At 51.0% G+C, this 17,932-nt stretch overlaps 1 protein-coding gene across 1 annotated transcript in view; it reads left to right on the top strand.

The window, feature by feature from the left end:
• The window catches only part of DPYSL5 (dihydropyrimidinase like 5), a gene marked incomplete at both ends in the record, with an annotated part of 53,729 nt that extends 36,113 nt beyond the window's left edge, over positions 1-17,616 (top strand). Inside the window, 8 exons of the mRNA XM_081254138.1 lie at positions 1,513-1,588; positions 2,605-2,761; positions 7,241-7,382; positions 8,782-8,924; positions 10,757-10,964; positions 12,669-12,837; positions 14,859-14,940; positions 17,514-17,616. Of these exons, the coding sequence (XP_081110264.1) occupies positions 1,513-1,588; positions 2,605-2,761; positions 7,241-7,382; positions 8,782-8,924; positions 10,757-10,964; positions 12,669-12,837; positions 14,859-14,940; positions 17,514-17,616 (1,080 nt within the window). The remainder of the gene's footprint in view (positions 1-1,512; positions 1,589-2,604; positions 2,762-7,240; positions 7,383-8,781; positions 8,925-10,756; positions 10,965-12,668; positions 12,838-14,858; positions 14,941-17,513) is intronic.
• Between the last annotated feature and the right edge of the window lie 316 nt (positions 17,617-17,932).

Genomic DNA, 17,932 nt, shown 5'->3' with positions numbered 1-17,932 from the left:
AGGAGCAGAGAGACGTTTGCTTAGAGAACCATGATTCAAACCTCCGCCTCTGGGCCATTCATGATTCTTCCTTGGCATGGTTCAGGGTAAGGGGACGCTGATGCAGTGTGGTGGTGGGAACGAGCACACACCTTGGGGCCTTGACCAAAGACAAGCTTCCAGCCGCACGCAAGTCAATCAACCACTCCGAGAGACTATTTTATTATCTAAAATTGGAATGATAATATCACCCACTCCTCACAGGACGGTTGTGAGGATCCAAGGAGTCGTGGAAGGAAAAGCACTTTAAAAACAGGAGAACACTGTACCAAGATCCTTTCTCCTCCTAAACCATCATTAAGTGTTCTATGTGCTCAGAGAATCTGAACTCTAGTTTTCTAAGTGTGGTCTCTGGACCAGCTGCATCAACATCATTTGTTAGAAATAGGAACTCAGAAATGCAAATGCTCAGGCCTGTTCAGACCCGCTGAATCAGAAACTGGGGGTGACGCCCAGCAATCTGTGTTTTAACAAGCCCGCTAATGATCCTAATGGGCGCTAACACTTAAGAACTTCTCCTCCGGAAAGACCTAGGCTACCCTGAAGGCTGTGAGCTGAGGATGTGGCGTTAGGAACACCAGGGGAACACAGAGGTTGGAGGTCCAGTTGGCCTCAGAATTAGCCAGGAAACTTGTGCCAAGCACCTCAAATGTCAGGCCAGCCCCTAAATTCTCTATCCTCCTAATTTGATAGACAAAGAAGGCATTAGAATAACATTTGGGAAAACAGTTTCCCATTAGCCCTTTATAAGTCCAGGAGCTGGACAAGGACATTGATTTAGTCATAACAATAGTTATGCTATCAATTACTTCCTGATGGAAACTTACCCCAGAATTAGGAAAGTTCTGAATAACAAAAGGGCAGCTCCTCATTTTCTTAGTTCAAACACATGCCCAGAGAAGTGAAGCCATGGACCGTGGTCACACAGCTTGATAGAGGAAAAGCTGATCAGTATTATAATCCAGGCGTCCATTTGCAAGACCGGTCCTGTCTGGTGTAGACTGTGAGCCCTGAACCTCTTGTGTATTGTTTCTTCTCCAGGGTACATTCTGTCTACTGATAAAGCAGCCCTCAGATGGCAGGTATCATCATTTTAGATATGGGATATAATACACAACTGTCTCTAGGTCATCACGTTCATGAATAGGAAATTAAGAGCCCCTCATTTCAAGTTGTAAATAGTCTTGTTGTTGGCTGGTAGAAAATGTGAGGTTCACCACTTGACATCTTGCCCTGATGTCCCCCTGCTGGACTCTGGTGCTGGGCACTGCCTGTCCCCTCCTTGTTTCGTGGGGTTCCCCAGCCTGCAGCCACCAGCCCTGCATTCCCGGCAGAAGACCGCCACGCTGAGGGGAGTGCTAAGCGATGCAGGGGGCGGCGCTGGGGCCAGGACTGGGCTGGTCCAGTCACCTTGGTCCTTGTTAGGTTATAGGGTTGATGCTCTCTCCTTCCCACCGTGTTTCCCGTCCTTAGACTCACTGTCCCATCTACCTGGTCAACGTGTCCAGCATCTCGGCCGGTGACGTTATAGCAGCTGCTAAGATGCAAGGTGAGTTCGTAGGCTGGGCTGAGCAGTACCCATGTGTGGTGGGGCCCATGCACTTCCCAGCCCAGCTCCTGGGGCCAGGCCCTGAGCCTGCCTTTCCCTTTTCTCTCTGGCTGTCTTCCTCACAAGCACCCTGCACTGGCCTGGGTTCAGTCCATTAGCACCAGTGTTTTCCTCTGCACATTTGTTTGCATAACAGCTTTACAGAAGTGTCCATCACGTCTCCTGGGTCTGGTAAAGTTTTCCAAGTTTTCAATCAACTCATTAACTGGTATTTTTTTCAGTCTCTTGGGTTTTGCTAGTGGTTGCATTGGTAACCAACATGAAATCCTGGACCAGTTCCAACGGACATTTCAGGGGGGAAATAAAATGCCTGGGAAGTCCCTGGAGAAACGACACTGTGAGGGCCCAACGTCCCTTTCAGGAACCCAGTGTACCAGCCCCAGGGCACCTGTGTGTCAGAGTACCTGGCAGCACCTGAAGGCTTTGTACGTGCTTGTACTCCCAGCCCGGCTCGGGGTGCCAGTGAGGGCCCAGTAACAGGAGAAACAGGTCACGGTCACAAACCTGAGAATATAAATTAGGAGCAAGGGCTTTCAGCCTTCCCACCACACTGCCCTCCAAATCCTGCCTCTTGCTTCTCCTTAGCGGGACCCCCTTCGCTGTCTCTCCTGCGCTGTTGTTCCAGCTTCCCCCCTCCGTCTCCCTGCCCTCCATCCCCTGCTATGGTGCCACCCCCAGTGTTCTCCTGAAGCTGCTCCCAGCAGCCGCCTGCTCAGAAAACAGACCAGTGCTGCCCCGCCTCAGCGCCCTCGCCCTTCTCTTCTCGCCTGGAGTCAGCACGGGGACAGAGAGCAGTCTGGCCTTGACCCCAGCTGAGCTCTCAAATGCCCGGCTGAGCTCGGGCAAGTCCCTTCCTTTCTGACTTCAGCTCCTTCACCTGCCCCATGAGAGGCTCAGACCAATGATCTCCCAGGTTCACTGGCTTCCTGGTGATGGTTTGAACCCTCTTCTTTCAGGGAAGGTCGTGCTGGCCGAGACCACCACCGCGCACGCCACACTGACGGGCTTACACTACTACCACCAGGACTGGTCCCATGCAGCCGCCTACGTCACAGTGCCTCCCCTGAGACTGGACACCAACACCTCAACCTACCTCATGAGCCTGCTGGCCAAGTAAGGTGTTTCAGCAGGACCACGGCATGGCATTATCTCACAATGCGCGCCATTGCGGGAATTTGTAGATCTTTAAGGTGATATCGTAGAGGCCCCAAACCTGACCTAAGTTTGATTTCGTTTTGTCCAGAGGATGATTTTGCTTCTGTTAGCTTCTCCAAAGCCCATCAGATAATTGCCATCCATGCAGCTCCTATCACCACTTGATTTGGATGAGAGCTTCTGAGGTGACAAGTAAAGGGCATATATAAAACTGTGAACAGTGGCTATCAGAATTTCAAAGGACATTGATACCTTACACTGGAGACCACTGGGGAACTATAGGATGTGGTCTCTGACTTACCCTAGAAAATTTGTGCATCTTTCTATCTCTCTTTTTTCTTCACCTCTCCCTCTTCTCATTGTGTCCCATGTGGTTTTCTCTCGTTGTATGTACCTCCCTCCTTCTGTGTGTTTCTCCCTCCTTTCTTTCCTCTTCCCCTTTTTCTTCTCCACTTTCTCCCTCTTTCCCCTTAACATCTTCCTCCAGACCTCCCTTTCCCCGGCTCCTCTTTTTCTAACACTGCTTTTCCCCATTCAATCCAGGTCTAAATAAAATGCTTTAATGAATAGTCTGAATTTGGTGGGACACAAACATGGAAAGATTTTGTTTCGTTTTGCTTCAAATTCTTTCTTGCCTCTAGTGACATTGTGATAATGGTAAAGGCCATTGCTTTTTCTTCTCTTTTGGTTATTGAAGTCCAGTTCAGTTTAAAAGTCATTCTCTTCTCCTCCCCACCCCCAGCTCAGAGAATTAGTAGGGGTGTTAGTAGAATTAAAGGGTGGGGCATTCCACTCCATGCCCAAGCACGATCTGAACTCCTGCACTAATTGTTGCTGCTTCTCTGGCTGAAAGTGACTGGCCTTTGGGGCCCTCCTCGTATGGGGCATGTGCCCAGATACAGGCTTTCTTGAGTCACCCTCACGCAATCCTCTGACACAGGAGATGGAGTGCAGCTTGACCTCTCCTTCCCGTACCTTCCCAGCTTCCCGATCTAGCAATTCCCTGTGAACAAGAATCTGACCAAGCAGATTAAGCCTGGCCACCTTCTACTGTATCTGGGGCCCAGAGCAAGCTCACACAGCTTTGCCACTCCCTACGGTGGGAGGGCGCTGGCCCCCACCCCTGGCTCTCCTCACCCAGAGGCTCAGGCAGGTGCCCACTGCTGTCACCTGTGTTCTCCACAGGCGAACCTCTCGAAATGTCCCCTCTTGAGGAGACTCGTTGGGGGAGAGGAAAGCACCATTCAACCCATGAAAAGAGGAAGAAGGGAGAGCCTGCAGGACTCAGCACTCTGCTAATACCTCAGTCGCCCTCCCTGTCTTCTGCTTTTACAAGACCTGGGGGTGGTGATACGCCTCTGTTGGGGTGATGGTGCGGGGTGTTGAGGGAAGTGACCGGCTCCAGTTGGAGGTGGCTGTCGTTAGATAATGGGGCTTTTATTTCATCCATGTCCTTAGCTTTCAGTCCTGGTTGGCTAACAACTGGAAAATTTCCACTCCACATCCTGCTATGTTAACAACCGAAAGAGCAGTGTGGGGCTTTCCAAATACACCTGGAGTGAGGCAGCCGGGTCCCGGGGTGAAGGTGGCCCCTGGAGGGGCGGGATATGCTGTGGCACAGTGGCAGTAATTAAAGCCTGTCCCATAGTTTTACTGTGATTCTGAGCAGTGGCAGCTCTGACAGATTTAACCAATTTGAGAGAGTAAAGGGAGAAAAGCTGGATCAGCTCTTTCTTTTAAAAATGCTTCTTGTTGGGGGCTTCCCTGGTGGCGCAGTGGTTGAGAGTCCACCTGCCGATGCAGGGGACACGGGTTCGTGCCCCGGTCCGGGAAGATCCCACATGCCGCGGAGCGGCTGGGCCCGTGAGCCACGGCCGCTGAGCCTGCGCGTCCGGAGCCTGTGCTCCGCAACGGGAGAGGCCACAACAGTGAGAGGCCCGCGTACTGCAAAAAAAAAAAAAAAATGCTTCTTGTTGAGAAAAACCAGCCTCCTTTTCATCATTATCAACACAACAAAAACAAACAACTATCAAGAACCCACTATAAGAATTTGGGCTCAGTTCTAAGGTCAAAGAATCTTTTGAAATACCTCTGCTTGCCACAAGCAAATTTACTGAAAGAAAGAAAAGGTAGTAAAACCCCCAACCCACCCAAATTACAGTGCCCAAACCCACACAAATTTAAATAGGCAGGGGAAGCAAAGTATTATTAATCAAATAATTTAAGTTTTTATATCTAGCCTATTTTGCCAAATTTATTTAAATTATTTAACTAAATTCTACTCATTTAAATAGAATTATAATTTCATGTGAACTATTATGAAAATAGTTTGAATCCCACTTTTTAATATTTATTTGTTTATTTATTATTTATTTATTTGGTTGCATCGGGTCTTAGTTGCAGCAGGCGGGCTCCTTCGTTGCAGCTCATGGGCTCCTTAGTTGCGACTCGCTGGCTCCTTAGTTATAGCACACGAACTCTTAGTTGTGGCATGTGGGATTTCGTTCCCAGATCAGGGATCGAACCCAGGCCCCCTGCATTGGAAGCTCAGAGTCTTAACCACTGTGCCACCAGGGAAGTCCCCGAATCCCTTTTTTAATCAGTGCATATTGTAAACGTGTGCAGTTTTATAGAATTTGGAGCATAGTTTTTACATTTTTAGGAATTTATGATTACTATAATTTTGCTCCTATGACATTGTTGGTGATAATTGGTATTATGCAAAATACTTGATAGAAAACCCAGACACAAATTATTATATTTCTATAAGAAAATATGAGCTGCTTCATAATGACCTACTTTAGGATGTGGTTTCTTCGAATATGCCAGGGTAATAAGTACAATCTATAGATATAAGGATTTGTCCTTTATTTAAAATCTGACTTCTCAAAGGGATCAGAAATTTTTTCATTTGAATATATGTATTTTTAAAGTACTTAACAAAAGCCAGTGGTGTTTTAAACTTTAAAGAGTAGGGATGGGTCTGTCATACCTCCCAGATTCAGGGCAGCATCAGGGGACCCCAAAAGCCCTTCTAGAATGTGCCCCCCCATTCACTCTTGCCTAGTGAGCACTTATTTGTGTAGGGGCCTTTTTAGAAAAGTGGGTGCTCAGTAAGACTTGTCAGTTAAAGCATGGGGTCCTGGGATCCCAGACCCTCAACCCATGACTCTGATGGGCATCTTCTGACCTGAGCCCTACCCGGGTGTCTGGTGGATCCCTGAGGAGAAAGTGAAAACCTGAAGATTCTGTTTATCCCTGGTGGGTTCTGCAGGTCTGGGGGATGTGGGGATCCCCAGGAGACCCTAGAATAAACCCTCTGCTCTGTGGAAGAGCCCCTCCCACAGTCTCTGAGAGGGCCCAGAGCAGCACCTTTGGCGCAGGGAGCTACCAGCCCATGCCACAGAGTGGCATGCCATGTGCACTCTCACTGATGTAAGTCTCTGCCCCAAGTTCTGAGCTGGCCCGGAACCCTTCGAGAGCCTGGCCGTGCCTTACCCACCGTAGCCTCAGCAAACATTTGAGGACCATGTCCACGGATGGCAGCGACGATGAACCACTGGCATGTCGTTGCTGGTTGATCAAGGCAGACTTCTCTTCCGCCTTGTCCTTCCTCTTCCCTGCCAGGCCAGGAGAGCCCTCACATCCAAGCAAAGCTTAACATGGAACTTGAGTGTTTTACCAAGCACATGCTTATTGCCAGCAGGGCCTGGTGCGGGTTGAGGCGGGAGATGAGAGGGAGTCGGCATATGGTTCTATGGAAGTAAAACTACCTCCACCCTCTCATTTTAGTTAAACTCTTTTTTTTTTTTTTAATTTATTTATTTTTGGCTGCGTTGGGTCTTCATTGCTGCGCACGGGCTTTCTCTAGTTGTGGCGAGCGGGGGCTACTCTTCGTTGTGGTGCACGGGCTTCATTGTGGTGGCTACTCTTGTGGAGCACGGTCTCTAGGCATGCGGTTTTCAGTAGTTGTGGCACACGGGCTCAGTAGTTGTGGCACGCAGGCTCAGTAGTTGTGGTGCACGGGCTTAGTTGCCCCACGGCATGTGGGATCTTCCCAGACCAGGGCTTGAACCCATGTCCCCTGCATTGGCAGGCGGATTCTTAACCACTGTGCCACCAGGGAAGCCCTTAGCTAAACTCTTAAGTTCAATTTTTCTCCACCCGTTAGCTGTCTTAACATCCAAAGACTCTCAGTGTCTCCCATGACGCTGGCATTCTGTGCCACAGTTGGCACATACGCTCATTCTGCAGATGTGTAAACTGAGGTTCTCACAGATAACTCGCTGGAGGTCATACAGCTATGCAGTGGCAGAGCCGAGATTGAAACCAGCTTTGCCGGGTTTCCAAGTGAAGGTGTTTTCCCTGTCCCTGTCCCCACCCTCTGGGACCCTGGCCTCCCCTCCCCTTACTGGTCATGTCCTTCTCTCTACCCAGTGATACGTTGAACATTGTGGCGTCAGATCACCGGCCTTTCACCACGAAGCAGAAAGCCATGGGCAAGGAGGACTTCACCAAGATCCCACACGGCGTGAGCGGCGTACAGGACCGCATGAGCGTCATCTGGGAGAGAGGCGTGGTACGTTCCCAGGACCCCTCCCCACTCTGGGCCTTGGAAGAATTTTCACCCTTAGGAGGGCTGGGTCAACCACAGCTCCTGTTTCACTCAAAAGGAAAACAGAAAAGGTCTTTTTTTTTTTCTGATTGGAAAGGTAATAAGGCCTAGCATAAAAATTTGGAAAATACGGAAAAGTATTAGGAAAAAAACCCATAATTCCTGGGAAATTATTAATATTTTGGTATATTTCTTTCCAGCTCTATGCATGTACTGTACATTATTTTAATTACTGGGTTCATCTTCTTTTCATATAACAGTGTATTTTGAGTGTCTTCCTATATCAGTAAAAATTCTTTAAAAACATTTTTTGTTTTTAATTTTTTTTTTTTTTTTTTTTTGGCGGTACGCGGGCCTCTCACTGCTGTGGCCTCTCCCGTTGCGGAGCACAGGCTCCGGACGCGCAGGCTCAGCGGCCATGGCTCACGGGCCCAGCCTCTCCGCGGCATGTGGGATCCTCCCGGACCGGGGCATGAACCCGTGTCCCCTGCATCGGTAGGCGGACTCTCAACCACTGCGCCACCAGGGAAGCCCCAAAACATATTTTTAATGGCTAAATAATATTCCCTCCAACGGAAGTACCATACTTCAATTAATCCTTCCACGATGTTTGGAACTTTCAGCTGTTTCAAATTTTTGCTCTTAGAAATGATGCTGCAGAGAATCTCTTTGTTCTTGAGGATACATCAGCATTTCTAATTATTTCCTGAGGACAGATTCCTAGAAGTGGATTTCTGGGCCAAGGGATATGAACCTTTTTAAAGATCCTGATATCTTTTGCCCAATAATAAAGATAGAGATGGGGACTTCATTTGAATACCTCCTGTTCTGCCCATGAAGAATAAGTAGTTTTGATCTTGACCTATCACAGATTAGATGCAGCATAGAGTATGAGGCCAAAGAGATTTGAAATCCTCAAGCCTAAACAACCAGCTCAGGGAAGACCCATGAGGCAGCTCCGGAATCCCCTTTGAAAAGGGTCCACGGTGCCTTCATGGGAGAGATGATAAGATGCCTTTCCAGGAGAGAATATATGTCCCTTCATGGATGCAGGGAAGCTCCTGATTTATGCAGAGTGAGTACCGAGTAGACCTGGTTTTACAAACAGGAGGTAGATTTGCACCAGGAAAGCAACCTTTTGGAACAAGGGCCCACCCACCCCCATTGCTGCAAGAAGGAGAGAGGAGTAGCATGGAACCAAGCCTAGCAGGTTGGCTCATCTGAGATGATGCCCGTGGCGTTGTCCTTCTCAGCACCATCGTTCTGACCAACTAAAAGCCCTCAGGCCAGGGTCAAGCGTGACCCGGGGTTTGAGGCACACACACAGGGCCTTGGTTGACCTAACACTTTTGCAATGTTTCAGGTTGGAGGAAAGATGGATGAGAACCGTTTTGTGGCTGTTACCAGTTCCAATGCAGCAAAGATTCTCAACCTGTATCCCCGCAAAGGCCGCATCATCCCTGGAGCCGATGCCGACGTGGTTGTGTGGGACCCAGAAGCCACAAAGTAAAACCTGCTGCTAGTCTTCAGGGCTAGAGGGACTTGGGATTTTAAGGGCCTTATATTACAGAACTCCAAAATCATATCATCTTTGCACTACTTATAGCATAGAGCAAGATGACCCTAAGGTGTGTTCAATTCAACAAACACTTGAGGGCTTGCCATGGTCCAAGCACTAGGAATGCAACAGTGAACAAGAAGGTCTGAAGATCTGCTATAGTGCAGCTCCATGTGCACAGCACTTTACAGTTTTTCAGAGCTAGGTCACATCAACCATCTTGTTTGCTTTTCACATAGCCCCAAGAAGCACTTGAGCCTAAAGTTATTTCCATTTTACTGTTGAAGAAACTAAGAGCAGAGAGTAGAGGGACTCCCCACATGACATAGCTAACAATTGGCTGAACCAGATAGATGTCCTGACACTCAGTTCCAGACTCTTCCACCAACACTCTGCTTCTCCCGTTGAGGGTGTGGGTCCCCTTGAGCACACAGCACTTGACACCCATGGCGTTAATGAACACAAGTTGAGTGGGTAAAGGAAGTGCATCAGGAGTTATCAAGCCACAGGATAACTCACCTGTTATGAGCATCATCTTTTTTTAAAATTTATTTATTTAATTTATTTATTTTTGGCTGAGTTTGGTCTTCATTGCTGCACGGAGACTTTCTCTAGTTCCGGCGAGCGGGGGCTACTCTTCCTTGCGGTGCGCTGGCTTCTCATTGCGGTGGCTGCTCTTGTTGCAGAGCATGGGCTCTAGGTGCACAGGCTTCAGTAGTTGTGGCACGCTGGCTCAGTCATTGTGGCTCACGGGCTCTAGAGCGCAGGCTCAGTAGTTGTGGTGCACGGGCTTAGCTGCTCCGCGACATGTGGGATCTTCCCGGATCGGGGTTCGAACCCCTGTCCCCTGCACTGGCAGGCGGGTTCCCAATCACTGCACCACCAGGGAAGCCCCAGGGCATCATCTTTACTCAGATATTTGAGCAGGGTAATGGGAATTGTTTTTTAATGTTAAAGTTCATTCAGTCACTCAACAAATAGAAAAGTGCCACCATTTGCTGAGCACTTTTCTAGGTGCACAAGCTAGCAGTGAACAAGATAGACGAAAATGTGCTGGGATTTTGAAGATAAAAAGTTGAATTGCAAAGAAACGCACCTCCCTGCTGGGATCCCCACACTGCTTCTCCATTAGGGCACTTGAGAAGCCGGGTTCTGCATCCAGCCTGGGGCTGGTCCCTGCTGCTGTTGCAGGTGTGGTTGTTAGTGATTGCTATTGGCAGAAAGACCCCTAGAGTGTAGCCCAGTGTATTAGTCAGCTAGGGCTGCCATAACAAAATACCACAGATAGGAGGCTTAAGCAGTAGAAATTTATTTTCTCACAGTTCTGGAGGCTAGAAGTCCAAGATCAAGGTGTCAGCAGAGCTGATTTCATTCTGAGGCCTCTCTCCTTGGTTTGTAGATGGCCATCTTCTCCCTCTTGTCTTCACATGGCACTTCCTCTGTGTGTGCACTTCTGGTGTCTCAATTTCCTCTTCTTTTCAGGACACCCATTTGATTGGATTAGGGTCCACCTCTATGACTTCGTTTCACTTTAATTAGTTCTTTAAAGGGCCTATCTCCAAATACAGTCACATTCTGAGGTACTGGGGGCTAGGACTTCAACATATAAATTTGTGGGGGACACAGCCCATCCTAGCCTTTGGGGGTCATCCCTCCTCACTGAGCATCTTCCCTTCCCACTGAGCAGCATCCCTTCCCGCTAAGTACCTTCCCTTCTGTTGAGCTGTGACATCTTTACCTCCTCTCAGAGCGTTCTCTCCCACCACTGCCTTCCCACCAGGACCATCTCAGCCAGCACCCAGGTGCAGGGAGGAGACTTCAACCTGTACGAGAACATGCGCTGCCATGGTGTCCCCCTGGTCACCATCAGCCGGGGGCGGGTCGTGTACGAGAACGGCGTCTTCATGTGCGCTGAGGGCACCGGCAAGTTCTGCCCCTTGAGGTCCTTCCCAGACACTGTCTACAAGAAGCTGGTCCAGAGAGAAAAGGTGAGGTGGGGGGGGGGGGCGGAGAAGACGCGTGGGAAGACGTTGCAGGCCCCTGGCGGCGACATCTTATATGACTTTTACATCTCGAAGATGTTCTCACTCTGTCTTTCCACCAAATCTCATTGCCTGAACAGTCACTTTGGGAGCAATCAAAATACTAGAAAAGGAGCACCTGTAACAAAGTAAAGTTTATTGGGAAGGGTCCCCAACTCCCTCAGAGCCCGGGGATACTATGAGGTGTGCTCATAGCTCTCCCTGACATCCAGGCTTCTTGTCGTCCCTCAGGGGCAGGGGACTCCTGGCTTGGCCTGGGTTGTCCTATTTGCCCTGGAGATGCTCTTTCCCCAAACTCCCCACAGCCGCCCTGTAACTGCAGTAGGCTGGGTGGGCTTTGCTGAGTCTGGGCACCCCAGTGAAGTGGTCAAGCCAGGTCTAGCTCACTGCCATGCGGGGGTGGCCTGAGGTCTTATCGTGAGAGTTTCATCCAGTCCTCGGATTCCATAAACACCCTGGGTGTTCACTGAAGCTTGGGGCTCCACCTTATCCCCAGGGATACCGAACTCTGGGTAGAGTTTCACCCAAGAGAAGACTGGCTATTCCCTCGTCGCTTGGGGATTGATTGTCCAGCCTTATCTTTGAGAGCTATCCTGTCCTTCCTGACAACTCCGGGTGCTGGGAACCAACTGCAGCCCTGGCCTCTGGGTGGAGAACCCAAAGCATCAGAAAAGAACAAATCTGACAAAACTGACAGGTGAAAGCATCATGAGGTTTCCCCTTCCCTTCCTCTGGCCTAAAGCAATATTATTATGGTTCAAAATGCTCCTGCCTAGCTATTTCCAGATTCTGTCTAGAAAGGGTGGGTGTTCTTAGAAATATCATGACCAAGGGCCTGGGAGCCCCAGCCCAAATGCAGGTGTTCTATCAGGGAGAAGACTTGGATTACCTAAAAAAAAAGCATGACTTTAGTTATCCCAGTATTCAACTCAAGAGCGAACTCAGGATCTCTCAGGTAGGTGAATGGTCCCATCTCCAATATGCTTCACAGATGTAGACAGTGGCAGGAGACCTCAGCCCCACCTCTGGGGGACGTGCCACAAAGAACTGTAAGAGCGACACATTCACACACAAGACTACCTGACCAAGGGTGGCAATGATTTAAAATAAGAAAAAGGAAAATAACAAGTGTCAGTGAGGATATGGAGAAATTGGAACCCTCATTCATCGTCAAATGAATGTAAAATGGTGCAGCCACTTTGGAAAGCAGTTTGGCAGTTCCCAAAATGTTAGATATAGAGTCACCAAAATAACTCAGCGATTCCACTCTTGGGTATATACAGAGTCAAGAAAAATGAAAGATATGTCTTCACAAAATCTTGTACATGAATGTCATAGCAGCATTATTCATAAAGGCCAAAAAGTTGGGAACAATGTAAACGTCCATCAACTACTGAATAGACAAAATGTGGTATATCCATACAATGGAATATTATTCAGCCATAAAAGGGAATGGAGTGCTAATATATACTACATACAACATGCATGACCCTTAAAAACATCATGCTAAGTGAAAGAATCCTGTCACAAAAGACCACATATTATATGATTCCATTTGTATGAAATGTTCAGAAGAAGCAAATCCATAGACAAAAAAAAAAAAGATGACGGCATCATCTTTTCCCCTTTTCTGCTCTCCACCTTCACTAGACCTTAAAGGTGAGGGGAGTGGACCGCACCCCCTACCTGGGGGATGTAGCTGTCGTTGTGCATCCTGGGAAAAAAGAGATGGGAACGCCACTCGCAGACACCCCTACCCGGCCTGTTACCCGACACGGAGGCATGAGGGACCTTCATGAATCCAGCTTCAGCCTCTCTGGTAAGAGCAAGGGCCACTTGGCCTGGCACCTGCATCTCCACCCCAGTGAGGGGACAGGAGGAGGGCAGAGGGACTAGGAACCCCACCCCCGCAGAGGGGTTTATGCTGCTTTCCTCTCCATCTTCTCCCTCCCTCCCCGATCCCCTGCCCGGTGATGACTGCTGGGCCCCATGTTATAGACACACTAATATTGGCGGGCGGGGAAGGAGGGCTCTCCCAGTCCCTGGGCACCAGCCACTCTAGCAGGCCATGGCCCTTTGGGGCCTTTCCCCATGGTTTTCATCCCTTGAGATACCTTGAGGGCCCTGCACATAGGGATGCCCCAGAGACGATCTGAGCGCAGAAGCGTTAACTCTGTGCTACGTGGGTCTGCACCCCCATTTCCCACCCCGCTCCTCACCAGCCTCGCTGAAAAGACGTGGTGTTTCCCTTATACCCTTTCCTCCCTCATCTTAACCTCAGGTTTGCTCCTCTGCCACCTTCTTTGCTGCCAGGAATTGTACTGTATGTAATACAATGCAGAATATATGGGGTGTATCTATGCTTAGAGACTTTATCGTCGACAGCGTGTGTCCCAGGTGCTCGGCCGTAGTTAAAGGTGGGGGTCATTGCGGCATAAACGGCGAGCCTCACGGGAGAGCAGGCAGAGACTGTAAGATGCCTTGGTCCTGCAAGCAGCTTTGCTGGAAGCCATGATCCCTACTTGAAAGGGGCAGGGGCCGGGTCTCACCGAACGGCCTTCACGACTAGCCCTGGCGCAGACCGAGCCTCCGCTCTGCAGGAGCCGTGCTGGGGCAGGAAGGTGGGAGGAGCAAGATCCTGGGGGAGGTGAGACGCAGCCGCAAACTGTCCTAACATGAGAGGCCGAGAACTAAACCAGAGGGGAGCCGAGGGGCCCGCTGCCCGCTGAGCTTCCTCTGTGCCCAGCCGTGTGCTGGCAGCAGCTCAGGTGGTTCTTGACTGAGGAGCTGACCACCTGTGGAGAGGGGTCCTCTCCACCACCCTCCCCATCGTCTCAGAGCCAATCTCATTACGGAGATAACTTCTTCCCCACCCTGAGGGCCACTGCTACTCCCGCCAGCGATGGGACCGAGTGCAGGGAGTCAGAAAGGGATCTGCGGGGTGGAGTGTCAGCGGGAGCCCCGGCTTTGCCAGTCCAGGAGGTGCAGCTCCCCACGGCTGCCTGGGCCCGCCCCTTCCTGCAGCCGCCAGCCCCGGGAGAAGCAGCAAGGCCCCCAGAGCCGCGAGCCCCCTCTGGCCCCTGGCTTCTGCTCCCACTCAAGTCTCGGGCAGAGCCAAGACTGGGCGGAACTGCTCTCAGGTTCAGCAGACATCAGACCGCCTCTCACCTTCCCTCTGCCCCAAACCTCATCTGTTCTAAATGGGACAGGCTGAAGAATGTCCCACCACACTCCCTGGGGCACAGACCTTCTTTTCTTTTTTTTCAATTTATTTATTTATTTATTTATTTTTGGCTGCACCACAGGGCATGCGGGAATCTTATTTCCCCGACCAGGGATCGAACCCATGCCCCCTGCAGTGGAAGCATAGGGTCTTAACCATTGCACTGCCAGGAAAGTCCCCAGGCCTTCTTTCCTAAGTCTCGGGACTTTGAGACGTGGGGGCCTTTGGGGTGTTGTTCTTTGATTTTCCAAAGCAGTGGCGCACCCTTTCTTCTCGCTCTCTTGCTCACTGAGGCATATGTGCAAAGGCCCACTTCCTAACAGGCAGCTCCCTGGTCCATGTGCGTGGCAAGAGACCATACCCCCAGGGCTGGCAGCAGTGAAGGCAGCGTAGCAAGGCAGTTAATCATGGAGGCTCTGAACCAGGAAGACCTGGGTTCAAGTCCAGGCTCTACCACTTATACACTGTGTGACATTAGCCAAGTTAACTTCCCTGAGCCTCAGTTTCCCCACCTGTAAAATGGGATGGAGTTGAATTGAGAATTAAATTAGATCCTAAGCATGGAGGACCTGGTTTTATTACCCAAGGGAGCTCACCCTCTGCTTCCTTCCTTACAGGTTCTCAGATCGATGACCATGTTCCAAAGAGAGCCTCAGCTCGGATCCTCGCTCCCCCCGGAGGCAGGTCAAGTGGCATTTGGTAAAGGCACTGACCAGCCCCCCAAGTGAAGATGCACCGCTGCCACCAGCCCACACGCCCTCCGGCCACAGCTGCAGGGGGTGGGAGAGGCCGGGCTGGGCAGCGCACCACCTGAGGGGGCCCCGGGACATGGGGAGCCCTCCCCATGTCTGACACGTGATTCACTGTGCTTCGAGCTGACCCTAACAGGCACTTTGAGATGTGTTCCACCTGCTGCAGTCCTTTCCTGCCTTGGCCTCGGCAGGCTTCCCAGGGGCCCATGCTATGCACTGAGCCCAATGCATAGAGCCTGGCCCCGCCCCTCCTCTCACACCCGCCTCTGGGCTGGCCTTGGGAAAGCCCGACCTTAGTGCCCTGCCCCTGGCTGACCCGCCAGCTGTCCAGAGCACTTTAGCAGATGTGTTTTAAAAGAAAAGGACTCCCTCCCCTATCCCCTTCAGCCCAGTGGTCACTTTCCCCAAGTCAGACAGGTGTTAGCATCCCAGCCATGCCCAGGACCTCCGGTTTTTCCCCACTCATTTCTAGCCCCTGTTTGGTTGTGGCTGGGACACTCTGCGCCCTTTGCCAGCTGCTTCCTCTCCGCCACCCCCCAGGAGTCCCAGGCCCAGAAGGGCTGGCTGGGAGGGCATGAGGCTGGTGCCAGGCGCGTGTATATGATTTTGTTTTGCACGTTTGGTTTGCGCAGTGGTTTGGTTTGACTTGTTTGTGCATCCTGTGAAAAATGACGGTGCTTCGTGTCACTAGCATAGCATAGAAACAGGAATAGATGTGGACCTTAGGAGATGCTGCATCTACACCAACCAGACAGCCTAGGGCACCGATGACAGGGGTGAGAGAGGGATACTGGACTCGCAGGCCCTTTTTCTCCCTTCCTGGAGTCTTCCTGTCCCTCCCCTCCCCTCCTGGTCTAGTTTCCTGCATCCTGAGAGGATGCCCGGGATGCTGGCCCTGCAGACCTTCAGGGAGCAGGGTGGCCTTTCCCATCTCTGGCCCTGGTCACTCCCAGCACTGATGCCACACACACACCCAGCCGCCTGTAGGATTCCACCTACTGGACCGAGGCCCCGGCACTCATCCGTGTGATTGGTGAGAGGCCTCATGCCTGCTAAGAGAGATGGGGGTGGGACTAGATGCCAGGTGGGAGGCCAGGCCAGTAGGACCTGGCTGTAGCCCACAGCGCTGCTCAGGGGCTGCCGTCTCCTGTGGTCAGCACCTCACCCTAACCTGCCTGTGGCCTCCATCTCCTCCCAGTTGGGCCCTCCCTGCCTCCAAAGCTCCAGGTGGTTTCCATGGAAACACTAGAGGCTGCCCTTGCTAAGCCTTGTTCCCCCTCGGGGAGCGACATCATGTTGCACATTTGGTCTGAGCACCCGGGCTGACACGCGGCTCCTGGTCTCTTGGGCCGGTGGTCATACCCGGCACATTTCTGTAGTGCTTTTCACGTTGTCAAAGCCCTTTCATGTATGAGCTCTCAGTTGCTCCTCATGACCACAAAGTGTGTATTATTCTCCCCATTTCACAGCTGTGGCCCAGAAAGCTTAGGCCTTCTGACTCCAGAAATGTCCAGGACTGCCCTTAAGAGCTTGGCTGTGTACCCTAGCTGTGGACAGGAGGAGTGGAGTGACATCTCTTGCAGATCCCACCTGAGAGTTTAACCGACTAAAAGACTGACTCTCCCAGTAGGCATTCTGCTTTGTTTTGCACAGGTAGATAAATTTTTCTTGTAAACAAACTAACGCGTATCACTGTTTGAGCCAGAGCCAGTTACTTGGAGGCCTGCCCTGTGGTTTGAGCTGTCTCCACATCCTCACTTCTCCACTCATGCCCCTCTTCCTCACTTAGGGGCTGAGAGGACTGAGACAGTAACCCCGGAAGCAGAGGCAACAAAGACACTCATGGAGGGTGGTGGCCATGGGGACAGTTGGTGGGGATCTGAGCCTAGGAAATTGTGTGACACTGACCCCGTGGTACAGTGCGCATCATCTTTATCCCTTTCAGCCCTTGCTGGGTCATGGGCCTTGGGCAGATGCCAAAGAGCCAAGCAGTGGTGGTGGCCAGGGGGCAGAGCATCCCTGCTTGGGCTAGGAAAGCTTTACCTTGTCTGAGTGCCTCCGCCCGAGAGATGCATGGTCCGTGGCTCTGGGAGACCACATGGTGGTGTGGTCCATCGAAGGCCTTCCACTTCATTCACCCCCGACCCTTACATAGACCCACCCTTGCCCAGGAGCTTCTAGATGAAAATCAGAAGGAGGTTCAAGGAACCAAATGAAAGGTCACCCCCTGCCACCCATTCCCTGCCCCTGTGCCGAGCTCCAGCCAGCCCCATCACCAGCCCCACTGGCTCTTGGTTGGAATGAAAAGGGGCTCTGGTTGCACTGAATGCAGCTCTCAAACTGGTCTTGTACTTGCTGAATAAATACTGTTGTTCTTGCCTTAGCTGCTCTCTAGGTTTGTGGGGTTAAGTTACCAGAAAATTGTGCTACTGTGTGTGTGTGTGTGCGCGTGTGTGTAGTGCTAGGAGTCCACAGTAGGTCTCAGTCAAGCCAATGCCGTGATGAGGGCTTTTCCGATACTGACCCAGAAACCACAGAACCACTCGGAAACCCAAACCCCCTCCAGCTGCCCAGGTGGCAGGCACAGCCTGGGGTCGGGATGGAGCCTCCAGCACCCAAGTGACTTCCTCACTCCTCTGTAAATGTCATGGTGCTAAGATTGTGTCAACCCCAAGATGACACGTGGTCCTGTGCTTTGGCCACCTGACTGAGGCAAAAACAAAACAGCCCGACTCGTTGTGTTCTGGTGCAGGTTTGTATTAAACTGTAGCTACTTCTCACTTGGTCTCAGTTGTGTTTCTTCAAAGAAGAGGGAGCTTGGTAAGGGAACCTCTTCTTCCACAGTGGCTGGGATGAGGCTTCAGTTGCTAAAAAAGTCAGTTTGGGGTCTTCACTTGTGTTAGGTGGCAGGTGACAGCTCACTGGGAGGCCTGAGCAGA

This window comes from Mesoplodon bidens, assembly GCF_964165515.1.
Source record: "Mesoplodon bidens genome assembly, chromosome: 14".
NCBI classification, from domain to species: Eukaryota; Metazoa; Chordata; class Mammalia; order Artiodactyla; family Ziphiidae; genus Mesoplodon; species Mesoplodon bidens.
The sequence above is the reverse complement of the archived record's forward strand: the minus strand, read 5'-3'. Positions and strand labels throughout refer to the sequence as shown.